A 26187-nucleotide genomic window follows, 5' to 3' on the forward strand; every position below is an offset into this window, starting at 1 on the left:
TTTTATTCTCCCCTAATGGCCTCTGCCTCTTGCATCTGGGTACTGCTTCCTGGTGTAAACAAACATAGTAATTGAGGATCAGTTGGAAGATCTGCTTCAAAGGTACATCCTGCTGACCTGAACCAGAAAGGCTAACTAAGTGGAGTCTGAGTCTATGAAGTTGCCTTGGGAATATTGTCTAAGTCAGAGACTGTTTGGTTGCCATTAGGGTTTCACACTTGTTACTTTTTCTGGTCTTCCTGCCTAGGTGTCAGGACTCTAATGGCAGATTCGTCCAGTGATTCAGACAACTTCCTTAGGGCTCGAGTAGGAAGGCGGCCACCTTTGCGAGCATCCCACGGCAGAGCTTGGAACTATGGTGCTGAAGAAGTCACAGAGAAGATCCACACTTTAGCAAGCACTTTACAGGTTGTTTACAAAATACAGTTTTAAAGTATTTCTAGAGTGTGTTTTTGTCACAGAGTCAAATTTTAATTTCTGAAGTTGTGGAAAAAACTGTACTCATAGGGAACATTGCTTCCTGTGCAAACTGGAAAGGTTTTGGGAAATTGATTGTATTGCCTTTGAGCAGAAAGTATGTGGCTTCTTACACTTTTATACAGCCTTTATTTCAGACATTAAGAGATTAATGTTAGAAACAATGAGCTGTTTGGTAATACTGTTTATGAAGTTAGCAAACTGTATAATGCCAAATAAACTTTGCGAGCTTCTCACAAGGCATTGAATTTTGTAGCAGAAACTTCCAGCCCAGTTTTTGTTGTCTCTTGCTGTGTGAAATTTACCAATTCCTACTGAACTAAATATGTAGGCAGTCAGTTCCCTCCTGACAAGGCTTGCAATTAAAATATTTTCTAGATGTGGAACAGCACAGTGAGAAGCACTATTTGTAGACTAGTAAGTGACCTGTACCTGAGCACAAAAAAGTGTTCAGCTAATTCCTGCTTCTTCAGTGGAGGCAGCAGAAGAAAACTCTTGACTCTGTTTTGCATGTGGGAGGAGGCATTTGGCTGTCTTGACACCGTTTATTACTTGAGAAGCCGTTCCCATTCTTCTCTAGTTGACAGTTCTGAATACCTAAAGTGGGTGGGCTTACATACTAAGACTTGTGTTGAAGTATTGCTTGGCTGGCAATATTTTTTTTTTTCTTTTATGTGAGAAGATGAAAATCTATATAGAATGCTGAATTTAAACTTCAAAACTTCTTAGCTGGAAAATGATCATCAAGTTAGAAAAGCGATGGGTTAATAAGAATGTAATCTGACTTTTTTAAAAAGGACTCTGTAGTACTGTTCCATTTCTGTCTAACCTCTTTCTAGTTGTTGTTTTGCAATTCTGATTTAGAGCTTTTTGTGGGGTGCTTTTTATCAGGTCTGCCACCTGATCCAGGTCTTCATCAGGTCAGGCAGTGCTCATGTGGAGACCTTGCCTCATGTGTTGATCTTCAAAAATTTGTTAGTTAACTTAGTTCTAGTTTATAGGCAGGTAATGTTAAGATCTTTGAATTAAAAACGTTTTTCTGAAGAGTGGCTGAAATGTAAAAAACTATTTCAAGCTGAGGCCTTACTACTGTAACTGTGATACTGTGTTTTTAATTTTTCTAATTGTTTTTTTCCTTCCTTTTAGCTGTGCTATATATCTTCAGATTCTTGTTACTTGAATAGGATTGTGAATGCTTAGACCCTTTAAAAAGCACTTGTGTTATCAATTTACTCATATAAAAAAGAATAATAAAGACAATGGTAATGTTTGATTAAAGGTTGTTTCCATTTTGACTTTTCTTCCTCAAACTGTTTTTTTAAGGATGCCAACAGAAATCTAAGACACGTTGACCATTTGCTAGGACAATACAGAGAATACAACAAGGAACAAACCGAAGAAATAGCAACTGTGAGCAACTTTTAGTTTGTCTTCTTAAATCTTTTCTGTTAATAGCATTCATAGCTGAAAACTTGGTAGTAATGGACAGAATATATCAAGGGTTAAGTAGGTGTCAATAGAAACTTCTCATATTTGAGCAGTCTAAATGAAACTATAGCAATATGTTATAAAATGAAGCTCTGGCAGCTGTTGTAGCTTCATTACTTTTCTGGTTTATACATACCAAACAGATTATGTTACAAACTGTGCCAAGTAGAAGGTGCATAGCTGAAATATAGTGTTAGGGAACATGTTTCTTTGGCATGAATATGTGGTAAGAGCTGAATTACAGAAAGGAATGAGATTGGTCATACTGATATAGTTTTTTTCCTGTCATTCTACAATAGCTTCTGAATCTGTTGACCAGCATTCTCTAAATTACAGAAGGGGTGAAATTCTCATTAATGTCAAACTTCTGCAAGTTTGAAAACAGAGCTCTAGACAGAGAAGGTAAAACAAATCAGTGCTGGTAGAGCGAGAGAGATTTGTACCTTGGTTACAAGCAAACTGCAGCAGGTGCTTCCTCAGGACAGATGTATTTGAGATGTAGGAATATTTTGCATGTAAGGGTAGAGAAAAGGAGATAAAATCTGTAGAGAAGAAGGCTTGTTTTCTTCAGACAGCTTGGTTTCTAAATCAGTATGCACAAGCTCTGCATGGAAGTAATTTTGGGTATTATATATCTCTTTTTTTCTGCTGTTTGAGTCTTTATAAGCTCTACTTGGGTATTGAATTTGTGGAATTCCTGTGGGCATCGGAACCTTTTAAAGTTGTCTGGTTTTAACAAATGCTGATACTAAATGTAGTTCAAAATTGTTATTCTGGAAAGATTTTCTGTGAGGAAATAGCAAGGTGAGGTGTCACTCAAATTTAGTTTTGACTTCACGTTCATTCTTCTTAGTCACGCTAAGTGGCTTTTGATTATGCCTCAAGTGGAGGAGAAATCTAGAGACTCCATCTCCTGCTTCAGCTTTAAATAATAGAGTAAAATTAACCTTACTAGTAAAGATAACGTGTTATTCTGAGCTTCTGTTCCTTTTCTGAAGATGTATGCATTTGCTGGAAGATGCAGCTGGGGTCAGGAAGTAGTGAGTCTGTTTTTCTTTTGTAATCAATATTTAAGAATTTGAATAAATGTCTCATTTGGATGTTTAGTTTGGTTTTTTTTTTTTTTTTCTCTTCACAGTGATGGTTGGTCAAGTGTTTCTACCATATTAGATTTGGTTACAGGATTGTTTGTCTAAGACTGTTTTGCTCCAGATGGCCTATGTGTTTAGGTTCAGTCAGTTATGCTGAATATTATGTCTGACTTTGGAGTTCTTTGTAATCTTTTCCTTAAAAAAGACTTTCTTCAGACCATCGTATAGTGTATTTGCATTTATGAATTGGTGAGTCTTAGGCTGCTGAGGACCCGTTTTCCATTCTAATTTATAAATTAATTTAGTACCAGGCTTTTTGGTGCCCAGTGTCTCCCTGTGAATAAATGCAAAACTTGCAACACAGCTTATGGGAACAGAAGGTTTGCTGCTCGGAACTTTGTTTTATTGTTGCTGTTGCTGGTTCTCTAGAGGTGGGAACATTGTACTCTCCTTGCGTGCTCTGTTCCAGAGCAGTGGTACTCTCCTGCTGATTTCACTGTTGGTCTGTGATTTCATTATGCTCCTGGAGGACAAGGGTAGTAGAGAAAAGGTTCTGTTGTACTTTTAGGGGTGGGGAGGAGGGCGATAGAGGAGAGAATGTTTTGGGGTGGGTTTTTGCTCATGTGAGGCTTTGGAGAAGTTGAAAAGTAATTAGCCTTTGAGAGAGATGTTTTTTGTTTGGTTTTTTTTTTTTAATTTTATTTTTTTCTGATAGCACTGATGTTTATCTCTCTAAATAAATAGAGAGGGGGGGAAAAAAAAGAAAATGAAGAAATGGGAAAAGACCATGTTAGGCAGTGTTTTGATGGGATTTAACCATCTTATGGATGAGATGTTGAGAAATAGAATTCAGATTGGTGAATGTTAAGGATTATTCTCTTAATCTGTGGGTTTTTTAATATCTTTGTTCTACTGTCACTAGCCTATCTTCATACTTTTAAAAATTAAGTAGTTTTTAAAGAGAACACAAATACTATAAACAAAGAGAAACAATGTTGATAATGTAAATTATAAGTTGTACATAATTTTTTGGCCATTGCTCTATTCTAAAGAAACAGTCTGAAGAGTAAAGTTGTTAATTCTGGACACTGTCATGGGTCTTTGTTTATATATATATAAAAAAAAAAGCTAATTAAAAAATCCAGCTGTCTGGTTTCATGTAGAAAGAATGAAAATGAGTGCTGTAAAGCTAAAGCATGTAAACTCAGCACCTGTAGCTTAAATCAGAGTTTTTATTGGCCTGTTAAAGTGCAAGGTAAGTCTCTTAACAGAGACAAGTTAGATTTGAAAATTGAGTTATTGCAGTTCTTTCTTTCTTTGTTCCTATGTCATCTTCATTTTTTTTTTTAGGTTTATCTTTTTAAATGCAAAAGTGATCTTCTGTTACACATGCATTATTGTATGTTTTTCCCACAAGTAGCCTCTGTCTTTTTTAGAAAGCATAAGAAAACCCTTTAAGTTTTTGGTTTGAGAGTGTCTTAGCAATAATCAAGTTGTTTTAAAAGTACTATATAATGAACACATACTACCTCAAAAAAACCCCTAAACAACCACTGAAAGATTCAGAAATGATTTAAAGAAGTGTTTTATGATTTGGGAAAAAGTGCCACTTAGAGAGAGATCCAATACAGCGTGTATAATTCTGCAAGAATAAAACAGCAATTTAACTATTGTGTACAAGCCTCTGTTGGGGAGAGGAAAGGTGGCAATCCGTAAAACATGAATTTCTGAAGGTTCAAATAAAGGTGTGACAAAAGCAGGTGGCTAAGATCCAAAATTAGCAAATGCAATGTTAGGAAATAAGATGCAAGTTTGAAAAATGAGGACATTATTTTGGAATGTAGGTAGTTCTGAACTCTTAATTTGGGAATGTCTACCTGGAAGTATAGCTACTAAAAATAGGACTTGAGGTAAAGCTGCTGAGTGAAATTTGATAGCCATATGTCAAATTGATTCCAGGTAGGGCTGGTAGAAAAATACCAATTTAAAGTGTCTTTAAAGGTGTTTTCTGGATTTTGCAGGGTTGTTACTGGTCATTGCTGGCAAATAGGTCTTCTTTTGATAGTAGGATACATTCTTTTCTTTTGAGTTTTCCTAGTGTGTTGCACTACTTAAGAAACATGATATTTGAAGCTGCCAGTGTTGGAAACATTTTGCCATAGTTATGGGACTATGGCATATGAGACAGGGAGGAAAAGCTGTTACTAATTCATAGCTATACTAGTCATAAAACTAGTTTTGGTTCACTTAATGACTTTTTGAAAAAGAATATTTTACATGCATGAGTTTTTTTAAATCAGTATGCATTCATATTTCAGTAAATTGTTATTTTTTTGTAGCTAAAAGAAACACTGGAACAATCTATAGGTCATCTAAGGAGCCAACGATTAAACCGAAACTCTGGAATGAGAAGTGCTTCTCTCTCAAGCTTATACCCTAGCGATCTGGATGGAGAAGGAGTGTCAGGTAAAATACTTCAGGTGCTTGCATATACTTAAATTATGTCATATAGCTGTTGTATGGAAAGAGGAAATAAAGAAGAAGAATGTCTAAAGAGAGTGGCATGAAAAGCCATCATTGATTACTTCAAAGAAATTAAGAAATTTGGGAGATCTGCATCAAGTTATAAAGTTGTTAATTTGTAAATTCTTACAGCTTTCTATTACAGAATCTTTTCTGCTGATATCCCGAGAGAGATCTACATGACACATTGATTCTTTCAGTAGAGAAAATTCTTTGTCCACTGCATGAGTTGTTGGTACATAGAAGTTAAAGCTAAATCCAAAAGTTATTGCAGTTTCCAAAGCTTGCTTTACACCTAAAATAAAAGTTAAATTTTAAATATGAAAGGTTATGGAAGTGTGGATGAAATTATAGCAGTCTCGGGGAAAAAGGAAAAACTGAACTGATGTATAATGTACAGGAGAGAAGTATTTTCTTGTACACCTCTCTGAAAATTCATTATATGTTAGGAGAAGATATGTCTGGGAGGAGTCTTTCTCCCAGATGTAGCCTTTAATGTATTTTTGTAGAAAGCTCTAAAACTCTCATTTTTCTGATCTAAAAGCTGTGAGGTACTGTAGTTTGAAGTTATAATAGATCAAGGTGAAGGAAAAGCTGTTTATTTGCTTGGGCAAATAAAATTTGGGGAAAAACCCCTAACTGTTGGAGGAACAAAGGAACCCTTTTACCCATCACATACCTGTATTCTAGAAATATTTATTTTGAAGAAGAATCCTGGGACTGATTAAACAAGAAGTATGCTGTACATTTTCTGTAACTTTAGTGGTTGTTTTGTCTGTAACGTGGCCTATCAGGATTATTGACAAGATGAAGTATTTCCTGTACGAAATTTTGTTTTCCTACTTATTTTTTTTCTCTCCTAAAGGGAACTGCCACTTCCTGCCTACTTCTCCTCTCAGGGACTATGGAGACTCACAGGGCAATAAACATCAAAGATCTAGATCTGCAAGTGTTCGATTTGTCCATGAGGCAGATAATTTGGACCAGGTACAGAGCACTAATGGAAGTTACTTCCCCAAATAGGCAATATGTGGTCACCAAGCTCTTTGCTTTTTCACCAAATGGGGTTATTCTTTCTGATGATACAGCTAAGAATGTTTCAGCTATGAAGTGCACTTTTGATTTTACGTGCCTTTTTTCATAGACAGTCACCTCTTGTATTTGTCAGTGTTGTGAGGTTTCATGCTAATCTGGCATTATAGAGAAAAAGATGCAGATAGTAGTGATAGCAAAAGGAATGTATGAAAATAGTCTTTGTACTTCTTAGGCCATGTATGAGAAAAGTAATTTCTGACTGTGATTAACATTCATCTACATGCTGAAATTGAGTGTGGCTATAAAGGGGTTTGCTCTGCTTTAGCTGATGGCACAGGGTCTTAGTGCTTTTCCTGTTTACTTCAGTGTAGCCTGGATTGATTTTTGAGGCAGTTAATTCTCCATCTTAATTCTATGTCTGACCTGTGAGTGGGATGATTTGACCCTGTACTTCAGGCAGATGATACGAGGAGGAAAGGATGTGTATGACACTGGTAATTTTCATACCCTTCAACTTGTGTCTACTTGCCTAGTCTTCAGAAAAAAAAAGAAATTACTTTAATGGATAAAATTAGAGACTTTCTATAGCCTACAGAGGGAGAGAGGAGATTTCAGTACCTGTTTTTGCTCTTTCAGACCTCCTTGAGTGAATCCCTCTATGTGGACTAATTTCTCCAGGAGAAATGTATTATGAGTAAAATTAAAGCAGCTGATTGGAAGGTGTTCATATTGGCTTTATTAAATCAGCCCCAGTTTCCAAATAATTAATTTTAAACTTAACCATAATACATTATCTCAGTTGACTTTTTGGTAAGTCTGAGTGCTATAGAAATTCCTAGATTCTGTGTAACCCTGTTTCATTGTCCTTGACTTCCCCCATCCCTTCCTTCCTCAAGGTTAACGTGGAACATAATCCTTGGAAGGAAATAATTTTACATGGAAATCTTCCCTCCTAAGCTTCCAAAACCCCTTAGAACTATTTTAGACTACTTGTAAATATTCTATACATATCTTAGAAATTTTATTCAAGGGAATTCCTGCAATGCATACAAAATTCAGATTGTTTTAAGTAGCAATGTAAGTAAATAGCTTTTTTTTCTTATTTTGATGATAACTCCTGGCTTATTCCTTATTCTTGCATTTTTCAGTCATTAACTGTTTCATAAGAACAATATAGTGCTTTGAGGAATGGTGAACTAGAAATAGTCATTGGTAATGACCATAGGTAGAAATGGAGGCAGAGGTAAAGCAGTACTGCTTAAGTAAAGCTGTGGCTTTATCTTCTTCCTGTAACCACTGTCCCTTTATTCTTATTCTGACTGCTTCTAGCTAAGACAGTTTTCCAGCTGAATGGGCTTTAACATTGTTAGAGTCTCTCGCCTTAGACTGATACATTCTGAAAACATGCTGTGTTTTTCAAAGTCTCTTGGGTCAGGTTGAAATGTCTGGGAGATGGTAGTGCCTGTGTCCAAATGTTCAGGACAGTCAGCTGGGCTGTGGAAAATTCATGTTTAAGTCTTGGGCATAAAACAAGGGATTATTATAAAACAGGGTTTTTCATAATGATGGTCTTGGCCACGGAGCTGTTGACAGCAGTAGATTGGATTAGGATGGATTAACTGAGACTTTATCCAGTGAAGGGTGGATGACCTATTACTTTTTTTCATCTGTTCCCTTAAAAACTGACTATAAACTGGGGGCCTGCTGAATGGGGGTAATGGGGTGTTTTACAGAGGAAATGTGTGGGATTATCTTGTGTGTGCTTGTTTGTTTTCAAGCTCTGAAAAAAAAATTCTAGTAGAGCATGTAAAGCCCTGGGCAAAGTAAAGTACCTTGCCTCAGTGCTTTTGCAGGTCCTGAATACATCATAGTGTTCTGCTTGGTCACTTCCAAGTTTGTATGCCATCTTTTTATAGCAGTATATATAGCTGGGTAGAACTGTGTTTTACTTATACTACCATTTATTAGCAGGGAATGTGTCTTTCCTGACTTCAACTGTTCAGATCTTTCAACTTGCTTTGCATTAGGTTAAAAAGATGGTGCAGTGTCAAGTAACCAAAATGATAAAAAAAAAAAAAAATTTAGTTGGAAAACTTGGTTTAGCAAATAATGTACTGAAAATGAAGTTTCTATGAGCATGTTGAAGTGTTGTGAAGGGTTGATTGAAATAGAAGCATACAAGCCTTAGCCATGCTCATCAGCCATTTGTGGAATTTTGTTATTTTATGGATTATTTTTATCTACTTTATTGTAAAAAGTATATATGTGTATATGTATTTTTGGAGTATCACAGACAAAGGGTTTCCTAAGCCTTGGCTTAATCTGTATATTTTAATTTACAGCTGCATTCTTTCCACCAGTCTCTTCGAGATCTCAGTAGTGAGCAAGTTCGCCTAGGAGATGACATCAGTCGGGAGCTTTCAAGAAGAAATCGGTATAAACAGACTATAACTCCACGTGAAGAGTAGCGTAGGAAAGAATTGTTATGCTTTTAAAGAATTCTTAAATGCCTTTGTTATTTTGTATTTAAAAAAAAATAATTTTTGGGGGGAGTAGGAGATTGCACAACATGTAGATGAAAGCAGTATTATGAACTGCTTGTTTCATGTAACCTCGTGCAGTATTTATAAATGTAAATAGCACCCATCAGTTCTGGTGTGTATGGTTGTTTTGCCAATGACCAGGCCCAACAAAAATGATACAGCCAGCAGAACGATGAACCAATACACAGACTGTATTGTAGACAGAAATGTTACTATATGAATGACCGCCGGGGGTACAAACAGGTCAACAAGCTCATACATGATCGACGCCACCCCCAACGATCCCACAAATGACATGACTCGGCCCACAACAGGTGGTACAAACAGTGAACCGAGGGTTCCCATAGTTGGCATGGGAAACAGCCACACCAGCAAGTTAAACATATAAGAAAAAGGTGCCCACATGGTAACTCTCATCCGATCGACCTGTGTTTGCAAAGGCCTAAACAGACCGGGGCCCAGCTCCAGGAGAGTCAGGAGGTCTTCCCTGAACCAGGAAGCTCTGTGGAGTGCACTCCACAGACAGACACTCCTGACTCCCTGCCAGTGGTCCCAGCTTTGATCCCCAAGCAGACACCTGACCTTTGTCAACTCAGTGCGGGACCCCTGGGGCTCATTTCCCTTATGGCTCTCCCTGCAGGGCCGGCCGCACCCTGGGGGGAAGCTATAAGGCAAACTCACCCCCTCTGTATGAAGGGCTGTGGGAATCACCCATATGTCAACCTTAATTCAGGGGCTCGGGGTTCAAACCCCAGCATTTCAATGGTGTATGTGGCTTTCCCCCCCTTTTTATGTATGAACAAAATGACAGGGACTTGGGAATTTCTTTTATTACATGCTGTCTCCTTATTTGTTCTTGGTACTGGAGTCTCTTGAGGGCAAGCTCTCATGCAGGCCACAATATCTTTTTTTACTACATACTGTCTTCACATATGGTGCTTTGTCTAACAGCGATAACAGCAATTAGTCTGCTAATTCCTTGTAGGAGTTAGTACTTCTCAAAAGGACTGTGTGGTTGTGTTCATAATTTTTCACTTGTTGACCTGATACCTAGCCTTTCAAACTAGAGGCTCTGTTATCTTCACTTGAAGAACGAAAGTGCTTTTTATCATGAATTTTCCACTTGATGCTGGCCTCCAATCGTGTTAGGTATTTAGAGGCTGTAGAACAAATTGAAGTAACATAAAAATACAGGAGATTGTTGCTGCTTGAAATTATCACAGTTGATGTTTAGTTTTTGCACTGTAGAATATTGTCTTACCTGTATTTTTCTATGAAGGACTGATGCTGAATTAAGAAAGACTCTAGAAGAATTGTCTGCAAAGCTCACTGAGTCCCAAAGACAAGGAACGGTGAGTGCCTAACACAAAAAGATGATTGTCTTTAGTATTCTAAGCAGGATGTGGACTTCTAGTTTAATGTGAGCGTTGGTAGTCAGTACCACATATGTGTGTGTATCTGAACATGATCTTACCTAGGCTACCACAAGTTGTTATAATGTTACCTTTCTGTAATGAAATCAGCAAGACAAGTTTTATATTTAATAAATATGTGTATATATATATATTTACTTTTTTGAAGTAAAAGTGCATGTTTTACACGTGTATGTACTGAATTTTTCTGTTTCAAAATTCATGGGCATGGAGGAAGCTGCTTTTAACTTTGAGCTTTGGTTTGAACGCTATCATACTTATTGAAGATACCTTTTGAAAGATAAAAGCTTTCCCATGTTAAGATGATGAATAATATTGTTTCCTGTCCCTCCCTCCCTGTCCTTTATCAATCCTTATCTGTACAGCATAATGGGAGGAGTCTTTTCAGGCTTCAGTCTTCTCTGAGGGCTTTGTGACAAGTGTGACAAAGGAGGCAGGACAGCCTTGCTAGTCTCTTCTTTTTTTTACCTCCTGTATCTGCTGGAAGACTAACTACAGTCTGTACCTGGGTCTGCTATTGAGATGGAAGTTAGTGTGTTGCTGTAGGACCAAGAGAAGTGGGAGGAATAGGTGAAAATCCTGTATGTAGTTCTTGACACCTAAGACTTGAGCATATGCTTTGTGTATTAATATAGTAACAGTAGCAACGCTGACTTTTCAGAGCAAGTGTTTTGTGTCCTTATTTTCCCATGGGTGATTCATCTTGCCCTAAAATTGTGTGAATTAGTAGTAAACACTTCTGCCAAGAGCTTTAGTGATGTGTTTGTCAATGGTAACAATATTGTTGGTACAGTCCATTTGTTGACAGCAGACTTAATAATTACACTTGTGTGAGTTCCTGATTCAAGATGAAGTTGAACAGAGTTTGGAGAGATTATAATTTATCAGTACCGGTTATATGCTTGATATGGTAGAATCCATTAGTGGAGGAAGACTTGCCTCATCAGCCTTCCTAGAAAAATGCAAAAGGCTGTCTTTGTTAGAATGCTAGCTCTGCTTTCTCTTAGTAGCCTGATAGGATAAAATAAGTTTCTGTTAAAGATTTCTTTATACTTGCTAAGCTCTTGGTTTTATTTTTTGTGGCCTGTGTCTCAGTATACGTAATTTTTTCCTTTTCAATGTACTAGAAAATCAGCAAACTCAGTAAGTTTTAATTAAGATGGTTCTCAAGAAAATCGGTACTACAGCTAGCTACACTACAACTGTTCAATGCCTTTGAATGAGAGAAAACAAACCTTCCTCCTCCATCCTCTGGAATGTTGGCAGCCACTGTCTTTTCATTAATGAAAGAAATAACTAGCTCTTTGTGACCTCCTCTAGTAGGATTTCAAATTGAATGTTGCAACTTTTGACGCAAGAGAAGCAAAAACTGAGATATGTGAAGTGTAACAAGGAAGCCTTCTGTAGGTTGCTAATGTTGAAGGGAATACCAGAAGAATAAGTGTTTAGTTGAGAGGGAACATTATTATCAAGTAAAACTATGAAAGCTGAAGTGTTTTACGACTTTCTTTCAGTAAAGACACAAATTCTGCACTAAGCTGCAGGGAGATGGTTTTCCTGCGTAGGACTAGTGAGGCTCAGCTGGAATAGTCTGCTCGTTGCTGCTGCTTATCTTTAGGAACAACATTGGCCAGATGGAGAAAAGACTGGAAAGAGGAGAGGAGGAAAAATAGAGGGGAAAAATGAAAAAAGGACATTCTTTCAAAGACTTCCTTGAAAGGTTAAAGCAATTGCTGATGTCCAATTTGCAGAAGAAATATATAGTTGGGAAAGATCTAGCTGTATATGGTCAATGGTCAACAAGTGCATGTTTAGTGAACAGTATTAGAACAGAAAGACATCTTAATGATAATTCTGCACAATACTAGTATAACACTTTTTGCTTGGGAGCTTCTTGGTCTGGAATTGATCTCTGTACTTTACTTCATAATCCCTCTGTGGATTTCTCTTCTAGAACGTGCCCAGTCTTTGTTTTAACTTAGATGTCTACCATTTTATTTGTCCTCTGGCAAGGAGTTCTGCAGATAGATTAGACATTGTGAGAAGAACTTCCACTTTTGTGGCGATTCGTTTTTCTTTCTGTTGTTTGTTTGTGCGTTTGTTTGGGGTTTTTTTTTTTGGTTGTTTTGCTAGTTTTGGTTGTTGTGTGTTTATTTTTAAATCTGATTGCTTTTTCATCCCTAACCTTCGTTGGAGAAGGTTGTTTAGTTTTTTTCAGAGGCTTTTTAGAGGATTTCCTTTCTCTTCAGGCAGGTGAATTCTGACATGCTTCATCACTAATTGTATCCAGGCGATTGCACACCACTGCAAAAGCCCAGAGATAGCAACATTCCACACTGCTGCTTTACCTGTGCTCTGTGATAATAGATATGGATCTTTTGCACTTGTCCAAAGCCTGGTGATCTACAGTTGCACTGATGAGGTTGGCAGAATGGGTGAGATAAGGTAAATGTGTAAGGATGTGAAGAAAAAAAATAACTCTAATGGTGAGCATAGCAAAGCATGAGATGGGAGCTTGTGTGGAAACTGTGGTCTGCTATTGTAGATTTTTGAGTTCCTTTAGTACCTGTCTGTTTAGGTATTCTTCTAATGAGATTATTTAATTCAGAATGGATTTCTCATTGATGAAAGTGAATTGAGTAGAAGGAAATACTTTTTTTTCCTCACAACTTCCTTACAGAATCATAGAATCATTTGGATTGGAAAAGACCTTTAAGATCATTGAGTCCAACCTAACTCTACCAAGTCCACCTCAAGCATCACATTTACACAGCTTTTAAACACAACCAGGAATGGTGACTCAGCCACCTCCCTGAGCAGCATCTTCCAATGCCTGACAACCTTTCAGTAAAAAAGTTCTCCCTAATGTCCGTTCTAAACCTCCCCTGGTGCTGCTTGAGGCCATTCCTTCTTGTTCTATCACCAGTAACTTATGAGAAGAGACCAGTACCTACCTTTCTGCAATGTCCTTTCAGGAAGTTGTACAGGAACTTTTGTCCTTAGTGCCCTTATAACTTCACTTTGGAGTGTTTATCACCTCCAGCATTGCCATCTTTGTATTTGTGCTCTGCCATATGCTTCTTGGTGATAAATTATCATGTTGAAATCTTGATAGTTTGATAGCATGGGTTCATGGTAGAAACATTCTTTTCAGTTTAGTGTCCTTAAGCCTACATTTCTATAGTGATGCATATCTAAATTCTTACAGCTGTACAGTTCAGTATAATCAGTGCTGTTTGAAAACTGCCAGTGTATAGATGTGTGATGATACAGGACTAGTCACCACAGTTGCTCTGAGTCACTAGTTCAGAATTTATTTTTATTAGAGGTTATGATTCATGGAGCCTTTTTGATGCTGGATCTGAATACTTTCAGAGACACTCAACACAATCAATACACTTTAATTCTAAAAGGGAGCCTTTTCCACCCCGGTATAACAACCAGATGACATCTGAGGTGGTGTCACACACGTGGGTGAAAGTCCATTTCAAATTAAGCACTCTCCATGGCCTTGTACTGAGAATCTATGTGCAGTTTTGTTATAAAGAGTGCAGGTTCTACAACTCTCTCTATATCAACAGCTCCTCTCTTAGCTAGACATTTTGTGAGATTGCTTTTTTTCTTGAAAAGAGTTTGCTAGAGGGATCTCCATACACACCTGTGAACTATTGAAAAAATGTGTACTTATTTTATGGTTATTTAATATAGCCCTCTTGGACATTTTATTGCAATCTCCTGCTATAGAAGCACATCCCAAATAGCACAAGGTGCTGAGCTTTATACATAAAGGGCAACTGCAGCAAAGCACAGGTTTGTTCAAATTAAGTAGGTGAGATGATGCCATTAGAAGGCATCATCTTAATTGAGATGGCACAATTAGAAGGTTGGTGTAGGCTGTGTCCATGGAAGAAGACAGCAATGTCAAGTCAAATGAGTTTTACATGGAGTTAATGTGGTTATTTATGGTATCTCAGAGAGCCAGGCTTATTGACAGTTAAGAAACTGTCCCTCAGAAGATCTGGTACAGGGATTCTTGGCATAGCACAGGTGATGTGTAAAATGTATATCACACATAATCATTTGCCATGAGGGAAAAGTTTAATGATATTTAACGTGACATCTGTGAAAGAAGTTAGCTATTTTGTGATTTTAATACTTCTGTTTCAAGTCTGCATTGATGATAAAATAGGTTGTAGCAAGAAAGGCAAGAAAAATCTGTTGAAACAGATTTCAGTAAGCAGGACTTGTGCCCTAGAAGTAACAGTGGAAAGTTGAAAAACAGGTAGGATGCTGCCTTTTGTAGAATAAGCATCTAGCATCTTCCACAAGATTATATTTAGCTACATGACTTAAACGTCACCCTGCTTTTAAACAGGATATTCTATTGTTTGTGTTTAATAGGTGGTGGGGGTACATTTTGATACCCTAACCCATTTTTCACAGATTTTACTGCTGCCTGAGAGCCTTACACAGAGATGCAATTCTTAATGTCATGATTCTAATACAGGTAGTCTGTGTTGCAGAAAATGTATGCTTGAAATTACATTCTAATATGTTGTGAATGCAATAATTTAGTGCTAGCATTTTGTGTCATTATGTAGAAAGTCCATATTCTTTGTCCTGTTCTTCAGCGAATCATTTGTCTACACTAAGGCTTTTGATAAGATCCAGAGGACAAGATACTTACTCTTACAGTAGAAATGTTGTCCTGAGTCGGGGTCATTGGGGATAAAAGAATAGGAGGGAGTTTTAGAGTTTCTTCTGCATGTACTAATTAACGAGTTAACACTTAACTGCTTCTAATTTTTTTTCCCCTTTTAATCCCTATTTTTGTGCGTCACAGGCTTTGTGACGAGCTGAGGAAGGTTGGAGAGGGTACAAAACCAGGGAACATAATTCTTGTGGGAGATAATGTCTACACCAGTGTAGACTGAGTAAATATTATGTTAGGGGAGCTATGTTTTTAAATGGTGCATTAACTGCTTTGTGGAGCAAATAAGCAGAAACGTTCCAGAAGAAAAAACAAACAAGCAGTTATTTGTTACAAACAAGAGTCCCGTCCATGGCTTTTAATCTGTCAAATTTTCACCTTGTAACAATAACCATAACAAACGTAGATTTGGCATCCCTACTGGAGCAAAAAGTTAAACGTCTTAGAATAATGCTTGGATTCTAAAAGAGACTTGCACAAAAATAATGGAGCTTCTTAGAAAAATGCTGGTGAATGAAGAGGATAGAATATTTCCAGACAATGTGGAAGTGATCTGAATACACTGTAGTAGTGATTTCAAATAATGCATGAAAGGACATGAGGGAGATCAAAAGATAGCTGATGTAACTGCACAAGGCAAAGAGGAGTCCTTCCAAAAGTTATAGGCAAATGATAGAACTGGAGAAGTTAGATAAACTTCAACAGTTAAATATAAAAATGCAATCAGGGAAGTTTATAAAAAACCTTGACAGAAAAATTGCGACGTTACGCGCACTGATAGGTCCTGTGTAATGCCATAGTATCAGTAGGTAAAAAGATGATCAAACTAAAAAGAGTGTTCAGGGGACATAACATCTGTGGAGAGGATGGAGAAAGAATGTGATAGTTTTTTTTTCATCCCTTTTGGCCAGGGAGACTGTTGGCAGGTTCCAACATAGAAGTACATCAGAAGATTGGCCTCAGATTTGCAGGGTCATGTGTTGGGACTTCTGCTATGCCATACCATAAATGACAAAATTGGGAATATGTGATAAATGACCCAGTTTGTGTTAGTGTTATGATGTTAAATTTTTCAAAATGGGGAAGGTAAGTTTACTAAATTCTGGGAAGACTTGTCACACGTCCTAGCAGTGCTTAGCAATATAGCAGCTTTTTCACAGAATGCAGAGGAAGCCACAAGTGATAATACTTGGGTTGTTTTTTTGCACTGTTTCAAGGTATAATACAATAAAGTCTAATTTGTTGTGATCTTTTCTACTGTCTGCCTTCTTTTCCCGGTCTCCACCCTTACCACTTGAACACTTTTGGGTTTTTGTCACCCTACAAAAACTTAAGATTGTATTTTTGTTACCTAAATCCTTGCACAATAACTTTTATGTTCTTTCCATATTATGCTTCCTCACCATGATGCATCTCCAAAGTCCCATGACACTTTCTTTGCATCACTTTGACTTCACTGCTAGCTTTATTTTCTTATACTCCAACCTAATATTTTTTTTTTAGAATGCTAAGTAGGCTCATACTTAACTTCAGACTAAATGAATGTGCTTTACTGGCAGCCAAAACGAAGAAATAAAGACTGAGTTCTCCCCCTGTACCTAAACAGGGTATTTATGAGATTACTTCTCTCTAGGATTTTATGTTCTTGAAACCCCTTTCAAAATCTAAATATGTTTGGCAGCTCTGTACCCCTGAACATTTGAATCTGTTGGCCAATTTAAACTAAATTTTGGGGAAGCACAACTTGAAGACCATAATTTCCCAAGTATTGTTCTCTTTATCAAGTAGGCTAGAAGTAGTGTTTATGAGGCTGCCTTTGTTTAACCTTCTTTTTCAGGATTAATGTTGATGTAATGTTTCATAGTACACATTTTGTCTACCAGAAAATACTTCTGAAGAAATTTTAACCAACATAATACCTATTCATGTTTGCTAAAACAACTTTCTTTAACTAGTATCCAACCTTTCTGTACGCTCGTCTCTATCTTACAAAAAGAAAAAAAAAAAAGATGGAAAAATGATTGCTTTAAGGAATCAATTTGGTCATAGTCTAAGGTTTGTTCTTTAATTACAATATCTTTTGTTATTTCACACGTATTTGGAACAGTTTGAGGCTGTAAATTTTTTGTTTATGAAGTGACTTATGAAATGAAATATGAAGAAAAAATGTGTGTCTTTGGAGGAAATGAGAGTTGGGCAAATAATCAAACATGTGCTATGCAAATCATTTTACAAAATGAAAAGATGAATTGTAGGAAGTAGGGCAGTATATGTACTCGGCTGAATTACAAGTTCTGCATTTATGTCAGACAAAAAGAGAAAGAACATAGAAAATGGAAACTAAATTAGATTAATAAGAACAGTGATAAAAAATAGTGCAAATATGAGAGAGTGGAAAGTCCATGATGGTAGATAATAGGATACACCAACAAAGAGGCATGAAGAGCTATGATTCACTTGGAAGTTAATTTTTATTTCTCAGGGAGACCAAAGCAGTTGGTCTGTTCCTTGCAGAAGAGGGGAAACTACTGACGCAGTATGCCAAGAAAGCTGATTCCTGTTTAACACCTTTTTAACATGGTGCAAGTTATTGAGCAGCAATGGGGGTGTAAAACCTCAGCTTAAAATACAGGAGGGAAGGGAGGCATGGAAAGTATTTTGAAATAATCTTTAGGAAAAATGGGTTATTTTAGGGGCAGGGGAGTGAATTGGCTAGGAAGGCTGTAAAAATTTTCTGTGAATGTTTCTGAGCAAGTTGGATAGACTTGTAGAAAAATGATATAGATATAAAAGGTCATGTGCTTAGGCAGGCAGTAAGTTTGCTAGCTCTTGCAGTTCTTTCCAGCCTCTTCTGTCTTCTGTACAGGGAGTATGACCTAATTATGTACTATATTAGCTATGGTGTCTTCATAGAGGCTTTTTTTCAAATAGCAAATGTATCAAAAATATCTGGTGGTTTTGGTTTGGTTGTCTGTGGGTGTGGTTTGTTTGGTTTGTTTTTGAGGATTACCTCTGCAACGCTGAAATTTCCATGTGCTTGACAAACATAATGAATGTGTCTTTTTCAGTACCTTATTAGAAATTAAGATAGCAGTTATATTCTGGAGGGAGTTAAAAGAAGTCAAAGGCAAGGGATATCTTGTAGTAAGTAAAAAGCTATTCTTGCTCATTTTGCATTAGTGATAATTTGCAATGAAGTCTGAAGTCTGCAGGAACGTGGAGCTTGCCTAGTGCTTCCTCATGTCATATCATCCACTGTGTATGCAGTGAACTAGATCTGTGTCAGTGAGGAAGTTACTGACCTCTCCTTTTTAATGTCTTCTTTGGGAGTGATGTTACTTTTGGATCTTTTATCAAGTCTAAATTATACATTTTCTTTCTGAATAGCTTTAATGTGCTTAACTTTACTTGAAAAAAGGTGTGTGTGAGAGCTGAAAAAGCTTCTACCTTCAGAAACATGTAGCCAAGATTTTTTAAAAATGTAAAAACATGTCTTTGTTTCTTTTGTGTACTTTAGATATATCTGGATAAAAGGATGACAGATATTTCCCAGTCTTCATCAAAGATATAACAAGTTTAATGACAAAGTGTTATTTTCTGTTCCTGCTACATAGCATCATTGTTCCTGTTAACTGGAGTATTTTTAGTAAGCAATTATTCTGGATTATGACTGCAGAGCTTTCATAACTTACATGAAAGAGGGTGGTTTGATGCAGTAGATGAATGTGACCTTAATCATGTTTCTGTTGCTACACAACTGTGTAAAAAAAATGTTAATTTTCTATCCGTGCGTATGCCTAGTGCTAGTAGAAGTGTGCTTAATGATGAAAGTACAGATGACAAATGATTCCATCCACAGACATCAGAAACTAGTAGGTGAATGGTGTTTTAAGTCTCTTGTTTTATCTAAATACTATTCAGTAATAAATAAATTACTTTCTAATGATTGTTCAAAATAATTATTTTTAAGGCAGGGAGGAAATGATACATAAATATTTTCCTTGCTAATCTTTAACTTCAACTGTATAAATACGATTTGCTGCCCACAAGAGGGTGCTATCTGCTAGCAGCTTGAAATCAAAAAATAAAGTAGTTCTGTTATTATAGTTTAAGGTTGAATTATTGTGTTTTTAATCCAGACTGCTTTAACAAATAACTAGTGTTATTTGTATTATTTCCTACATGGATTCACAACATATTGGTAAAAAGTCTTAAAGTGACATAATTATTTGTGTGGTTACAATAATTTTCATGTGCTTAGCATTTTGTTTACTGCTTTTCACTCACAGATTTCAGAATATGAACAAGGTAAACATTGGTCTGTTTTACAGACTGGAGATGTGAAAAAAATGACTTTCCAGAGGTTAATCAGGCCTGTGGCCTGATTTCTGTATTCCAGCTTTAGGTTAGGCCACACCAAACTTGATATTGAGAGATTTAGCACTTGAGTAGAACCACCACTGTAGAGAAAAACTCACCAAAAGGAGGATATTGCTAGCAAGACAGCAGGTTAGTTCCCTGCTTGAGTACCTCTTGAGTACTCACTTCTGTAACCCTGGTTATTTTCTATGCTATTCTGAGTCTTATTTAATAAAATAAATTTTGGGTTCTCTTTTCTTTCTGCTTCATACTCTGTTTAACTTATTGCTGTTTTAATATGTGGTGGAAGAAGCACTCATTTCCTACAGGGTGTTTTTGTTTCCTTTTGAAGGTATCAGAACGGGTAGAGAGAAGACTGCTGGAGATAGAACAGGAAATGCGTGCTGAAAGACAGCTGGTAGAAAGGCGCCAGGATCAACTGGGACATATGTCTCTTCAGTTACAAGAGGTATGCAGAGGAAAACTTCCTGTGTGTTCAGGACTAGGTTAGGAGCAATACTGCATTTCTGAGCCTGTACCTGTGTAACGGGCAGAAGCGTGCGTACTTTTGGCATGTTCTTTTAACTCTATCAGTCCAGGTTGGCTTCTTTTGGTGACCAGGTAATAACAAGTTAGAGTCTTTGTTCTTCATGATACTGTCTTGCCTGTTTAGACCTTTTTGGTAACTGGTATAAACATTCTTTAAAAGAGCCCACCCCCTGTTGCCCTCCTCGAACTCCAAACAAACAGAAGTGATTAGCTGTGTAGTCTCAATTAAAGCATTCTATTTTCTAATGTAAACTTTGCTTGCAGCGAGCAATTGATTTTTAACTTATTTCCATAAGCAATCCAATGCACTGTAGTGGCCATACAAATTTTCATTGCTTTTCAAAAGGTTTAATTCAGCATTACTTGATGAAGTATAAAATATTATGTAGGAGACACATACAAATGTACACATACAAATGTTTATGTTATCAGTTAAAATTGGAGACAGCTAGTAGTTTTTTTTTCTGCTTGTTTTAGGAAATGTATGGAAAATACGTCTGTTTCTAATTTTACTACTATGTAGAATAACTGTCTTTTAACATTGTGTAACTTTTTATTTCACTCCCCTTAAGATATGGTTTGCAATATTATCTCCAAGCAATAGAATACTGCAGCTGGTTTTGACTTTTAATATTAGCAACAGTATACATGCTTTGTGGAAGGCGGTTGTTTTGTACTGTGCAGTGACACTGAGGAACCTTAATTTAGATTGAGGCTCATGCAAGTTAAGAAACTCTTCAAAGAGATCATATTTAAGAAGAGAAGATGCTCTTTTGGTGTGGATAAAAGTAATGTTTATTACAATGCTTGGTGTACTTCTGCTAGAATTTCAGAAAGACTTACTGTTTCATTTTTCCTCGTATTGATGTGCTAGTGGGTGAAAAGAATTTGAGTACTTTATTATATTTTTTCATAGCCCTTTAATTTGCCTGTGTCCTTTTCTAGGTTCTTCAGTTGCACCTTCCAGTAGAGGGATGCTTAATGTAATGAGATGGTGTCATTTGATAATATTACCTGCAGATTGGAACAATCTTGTTTTATCCTTTTAAAAGGATAATGACTTATATTTGTAGAGAGACATGGACACTACCATGATTTCCTTAAAAGCAAAGCTTGAATTCAAGTAAATGAATTAAAAAGTATTTAAAAGACTTTCATATGATCATGAGCCCTCAAGCTGGATGTTTTTCTTCCTAGTAGCTCATCTTATGAATTTAATGCAAAATTAATATGGAATACTATGTACATCCCTAAACTTCAATTCCCATAAGTTGCCCAGTCGTAGATGAAGACATTTTAATCCTTTGTCCTGCAAATTCTATTTTGTTCCATATTTTTGTAAATTGATTTTCCTGAGGAGCCTCTTTCTATTTGAAAGATTTTTTTGACACTACTGTAAAAAACTTTGATATAAAGTCCTCATTCTTAGTTTATAGGAAAGCTTGACACCTCTTAGTCTGCTTAGTAAACTTTTACTGTTAGGAATTTGCCCAAGCCAAGATTCCGAGCCAATCCTGACTGAAACTGGCGTATTCTGCACATCATACATTCATAGCTGCTGCTACTTGGAGGGAAATCACATTCTTGGAGATTATCCTCGCTCTCTCAAGCAGGAGCTCATATCTCCAAATCGTCCTTCTGGGTGGCTGATCTCAGTCATGACTCTAGATTTCTTTGACAGGACTCTTGTCACTGTGTTTGGAAATCCTCATAAAACATAGATTATCCTTGTTGCAATGAATTAGAGTTTTTTTCAGAAACTTCTAACCTTTCACATGCAAAACAGAACCTGATGATGCCAGATGACAGGTGTAGAATAGGTATTAGACAATCTTTCTTTGACAGATTACAAAGACATATGGAGAAAGTATCACTCCTGAAACACAGACTTTAAAACCAGTATGTCTTCTTCCTCCTACTGCTTCTCTCTCAGCTGTCTTAACAGCTTAAAGAATATCTTTGTGATAAGCCTTGCAACTTTTTACATTCCGCATGTCTTCAGACTCTAGTATTGCTAACGTCCTTAGATCTTAGGCCCTTATTACAACCTTCTGTCTAGCTGTCCTATCTTCCTTCCCCATTGAACATTCATGTTAATTTGCCCTTCTCTAGATAGAAAATGGACCACCTTGTGACCTTCATTTTGAAAAACACTAGATTTAGAGAGCAAAACAGTCTAGATCCTGTACATGCTGCCTCTCTACGTACTATCATCCTGAGAGGCAGCTGTGTGGGAAAGATCTATGAAGAAAATAACTTTATTATGGAATATAAGTTATAGAACTAATAAGAATATGAGGATATCTAAGGAGGCAAAAAGCTTAGAACCGATCTAATCTCAAATTAAAAACAAAAAGGAAAAAATGCCCACACCAAAACAGTCTGAGAATTGGCTGTAGCAGATTTGAGTTTTAGAACTTTTGGGTTTTGAATTTTTCAATTTTTATTTTATTTTTCCCTTTATATGTGCTGTTACAGATGAATGGATCCAGTATGGCAAACCAAGTATAACAAATAATGTAATCTATGTCTATGAAGTATTTAAAATTTATGAGTAGTTTTAAAAGGTTGTTATTTCAATAATGTGTTTTCAAGCCAGGTAGTAGTTGACTTTGTGTTGATTTGTTCTTTACTTGGCATTGGTGTAGTTGTTTAATGTGTTTTGCTAAGGTATTTTTTTTTTATTTATCTGTACCAGAGACAAAATTGAATTTGGCCTCAAAGTTCTCTGAGCAAAGTTGTTAGAAAAAGTCGGTAACTCATACATTTTAAAAAAATGTTCCATATTTTAAGTAGGCAATTTCAGCAAAGCCTACAATGTAATTATTTAAAAACCAACCAAACAAAAAAATAATTCCTGATAAGAATAATTGGATTTTGTGTAAGATACATGATGTCATTTTTCTTAGTGATCGCCCATCACTCGGTGGTAGCATTTGCCACAGATCGCTTTGTAGGTGAGAATTATCAAGAACAGAGATTATCTGAGACTCCAGTGTGGAAGCTGAGTTGTGTCTTGACTGCCTTACAGTTAAAGTGTGAATACATTGTACATTGAGAACATTAGCTTCTTAACACAATATATGACACTGATGGTTTTCTTCCTTATTGTGGGATATGTCCTTTTATGCTCCTTTAATGCTCAGCTATTGCAGATGCTGTTCTCAAGTCTGCAAGAGTCTCATCAGTGCACTCCTTTGATCTCTCATGGGATATACAGAATGATGCTGAGGACTGGCTACTGAAAAAGGTGGATCTCTTCAGTACTTCCACAGAAATGTGTATTCAAAGATTCTTAGTGGACATTGTGAATGAAAATATTCTGAATGAACAGTCAACACAAAGAGAGGCTAGTTGCCTTTTTCTGCAGTTTGACTTTTTAATGAGCTGTTCTCTTGTGGTGGCTTATATTTGGCCTGAAGTATCAGGAGTATCAGAAGAAGCAGCCAAGCTGCTTTCCAGTTAGTGACATGCCCTCCACTGGTGATGCATAGATGCATTGAGAGGTAAACCCGAGCCAGTAAACTCTAATAAAACGTGTGCTGTTTCTCTGCAAGAAGGCTTGGAGGTGACGGTAGCAATTTGTTTCATTCTTCTAGTTTTCTTCAATGACACTTGTCTGCAATAGTAATACTTAAGTGTTGGTCTTGGAATTTTGTGTTGCCTACTCCACTTGGAGTGGAGTGCTTAGATTCACCCCTGTAAATATGCCTATGGGCAGTCCCTTAAGAACAAGATGTTGCTTATCACTAACCTGAATTTCTTTGGGGAGTGATGCCCATTTTCCCAGTTGTTCCTTTTCTTCCATTGCACGTTATCTTTTGTTACCTTCTTATTTTAATAGCACTGGCATTGAGGACTGTGAGGACATAGTCCTCCACTGATGTAAATACAACATGTTGGAGGAGGAGGAAGGGCAGACATGCATCCTCCAGATACTGGTTAGGAGAGGAAGCAGTCCATCTGAGAACTTGGAGTGCATATGGACAGTATGTGCTGAGGAATGTATCAAGAAGTAGTCTGTAACATGTAAATGTTCCTAGGGTGTGTATTTGTTTAGCTTAAGTTGCTGTATATTAGAAAGAATGTACTTGAATTGCTTTGTGTACTTTTGCATATCCTAGTAAGAATAAAGTAAATAACTAAATATTTTGATGCTACTGTTGTTTGGATGAAGCATGTTTCTATATAATCTGTAGAAATAGCTTTTTACTCTGTTATTCAGTTTCTTGCTTGTTGTAATTTAGATTGTGTTAGATGGACTCTTAGCTTTGTCAGTGCCTCAGTCTTGTGATGATCACTGCATGGCTATAATGTTCTATTAGAGTCTTTTTCTGTTCTCTTTTATTTCTCAAAGATGCTTCCCAAGTAACATCTTGGAGTGGAGAATAGGGTTTAGACTGAGTTCTAAAATCCTGAATGCATCCTGAATATTTATAAATAAATGTTATTTGAAGTGTTTGTGGCTATTTAGTGAGACAATTTTTCCATTGGTTTGCCTGTTACAGGTTTCAAACCAAAGGAAATAAAATTTTCTTTTTGGATTTGAGTAATTGCTTTAATTAAGAAATCGTGTTAGGTTTGAATGTTAATAGTAGTTCTTTTTTAGGAAAGTGCAGTACCCATAACTGACCACTACTTGTCAGTATTTTACCATCTCAAGGGAATCATCTTCCTAGATCTCAGTTATTAAATTATATATTTTCAGGGTCTAACTGAACATGCTGATACATTTGTTTTGGTCTTTCTCTTGTCTGTCTTGTCATTCTGTAAGTCTTTTGTTTGATGGACTAATGTTTCATTTGTATTGCACTATTATTATAATCAGACTGATTATTAACCAAGATGATATGTAGTTGTATACTGACTTTAAAGAAAGCTTGATGTGTCAAAGACGCAAACTTTTATATCTAAATTTGCATTGCTATTTTGAATCTGTAGTTTGTATGTGCTACATGTTTGTGGGTAAAAATTTTCTTTATACTTTTATATATCTTCTAATTTAGTGTGTATTGGTGTGTTTAAATGCTGTTTAAACAGAAATTACTGCAGATTAGAAAACTGCAATTAACAGATTCATGCAAATCATAGATCTTCATTTTCTCTCTGTTCCCAATACAAACATGTTTGTAAAGGAGAAAGGAGAAAAAATATGCTTGTCTTGCCAGTCCTACTGGCACATGTATTTCGTTAAAGCAACCCATATATATTTGTTGTGTAAACTAAAACTATTTTTGTATTCTTCAGTGCTTTGTTTTGAACATGAAGATACCATCACCTTCTAGTGTTTGTTTGCATTTAAGCATCCATTTTCCAAACCAAGATCAAGTATCATTCTTAAAAATGAGACTTAAACAGCTTTTATATGGATTTTATGTGCTGGATGGCTTTTTTAATTCCTGTGCTTGGTTTCCTGGATTTTGGTGAAATGAGTCTGTGTGTTCATGCTTTGCATGCTTTAGGTGAACAGAATCATCTTTATAGAACACTTTGAACCTACTGACTGTGTTAAGGCAATGACTGTAGTTGTGTCCCAAGCTAGTAACTTGGGTGGGCCGGGAAGCATTTTTGTTACTTTTTCTTTGTGCAATGGGATACTTTGATTCTCTTTCTGCAAGAGGCTGGTGGACTTTCAACAGAGAGTGGGGCAGACTGATGGTCAAAAGTATTGTTGAAAATTCTCTTTTTGCATACCTTTAGCTCTGATCTTTTTAGAAAAACATAAATTTGATTTGTGCTCTGAGCCATCTCGGTGTTTTAATGCAGCACTGGTACTTGCTCCTTGGCTCTGTGCTCTGCCACCTCTGGCTAAAGGTTTCTGTTTCAATTGTCATTTGAATCTGACTCAGTCTTGGTCCATGACATATCTCGTATGTACCTGCCATGGAAATATCTGGGCAGTCTGCCTTTATATGCCTGGCTGGTATATCTAGGTAGCATACTCAAATCCATGCTAGCTGCTAATGTAGCAAGTTAGG

General features: G+C 36.6%; 1 protein-coding gene across 1 annotated transcript in view; it reads left to right on the forward strand.

Moving 5' to 3' along the window:
* Nucleotides 1-261: 261 nt before the first annotated feature.
* Nucleotides 262-26187, forward strand: part of CEP128 (centrosomal protein 128kDa) — a gene marked incomplete at its 3' end in the record, with an annotated part of 34246 nt that continues 8320 nt past the window's right edge. Inside the window, exons 1-7 of the mRNA XM_008943529.1 lie at nt 262-408; nt 1801-1887; nt 5396-5522; nt 6445-6566; nt 8957-9048; nt 10437-10509; nt 20013-20129. Coding sequence (XP_008941777.1) covers nt 262-408; nt 1801-1887; nt 5396-5522; nt 6445-6566; nt 8957-9048; nt 10437-10509; nt 20013-20129 — 765 coding nt within the window. The remainder of the gene's footprint in view (nt 409-1800; nt 1888-5395; nt 5523-6444; nt 6567-8956; nt 9049-10436; nt 10510-20012; nt 20130-26187) is intronic.

This window comes from Merops nubicus, unplaced genomic scaffold, assembly GCF_000691845.1.
Source record: "Merops nubicus isolate BGI_N331 unplaced genomic scaffold, ASM69184v1 scaffold10170, whole genome shotgun sequence".
Lineage (NCBI taxonomy): Eukaryota > Metazoa > Chordata > Aves > Coraciiformes > Meropidae > Merops > Merops nubicus.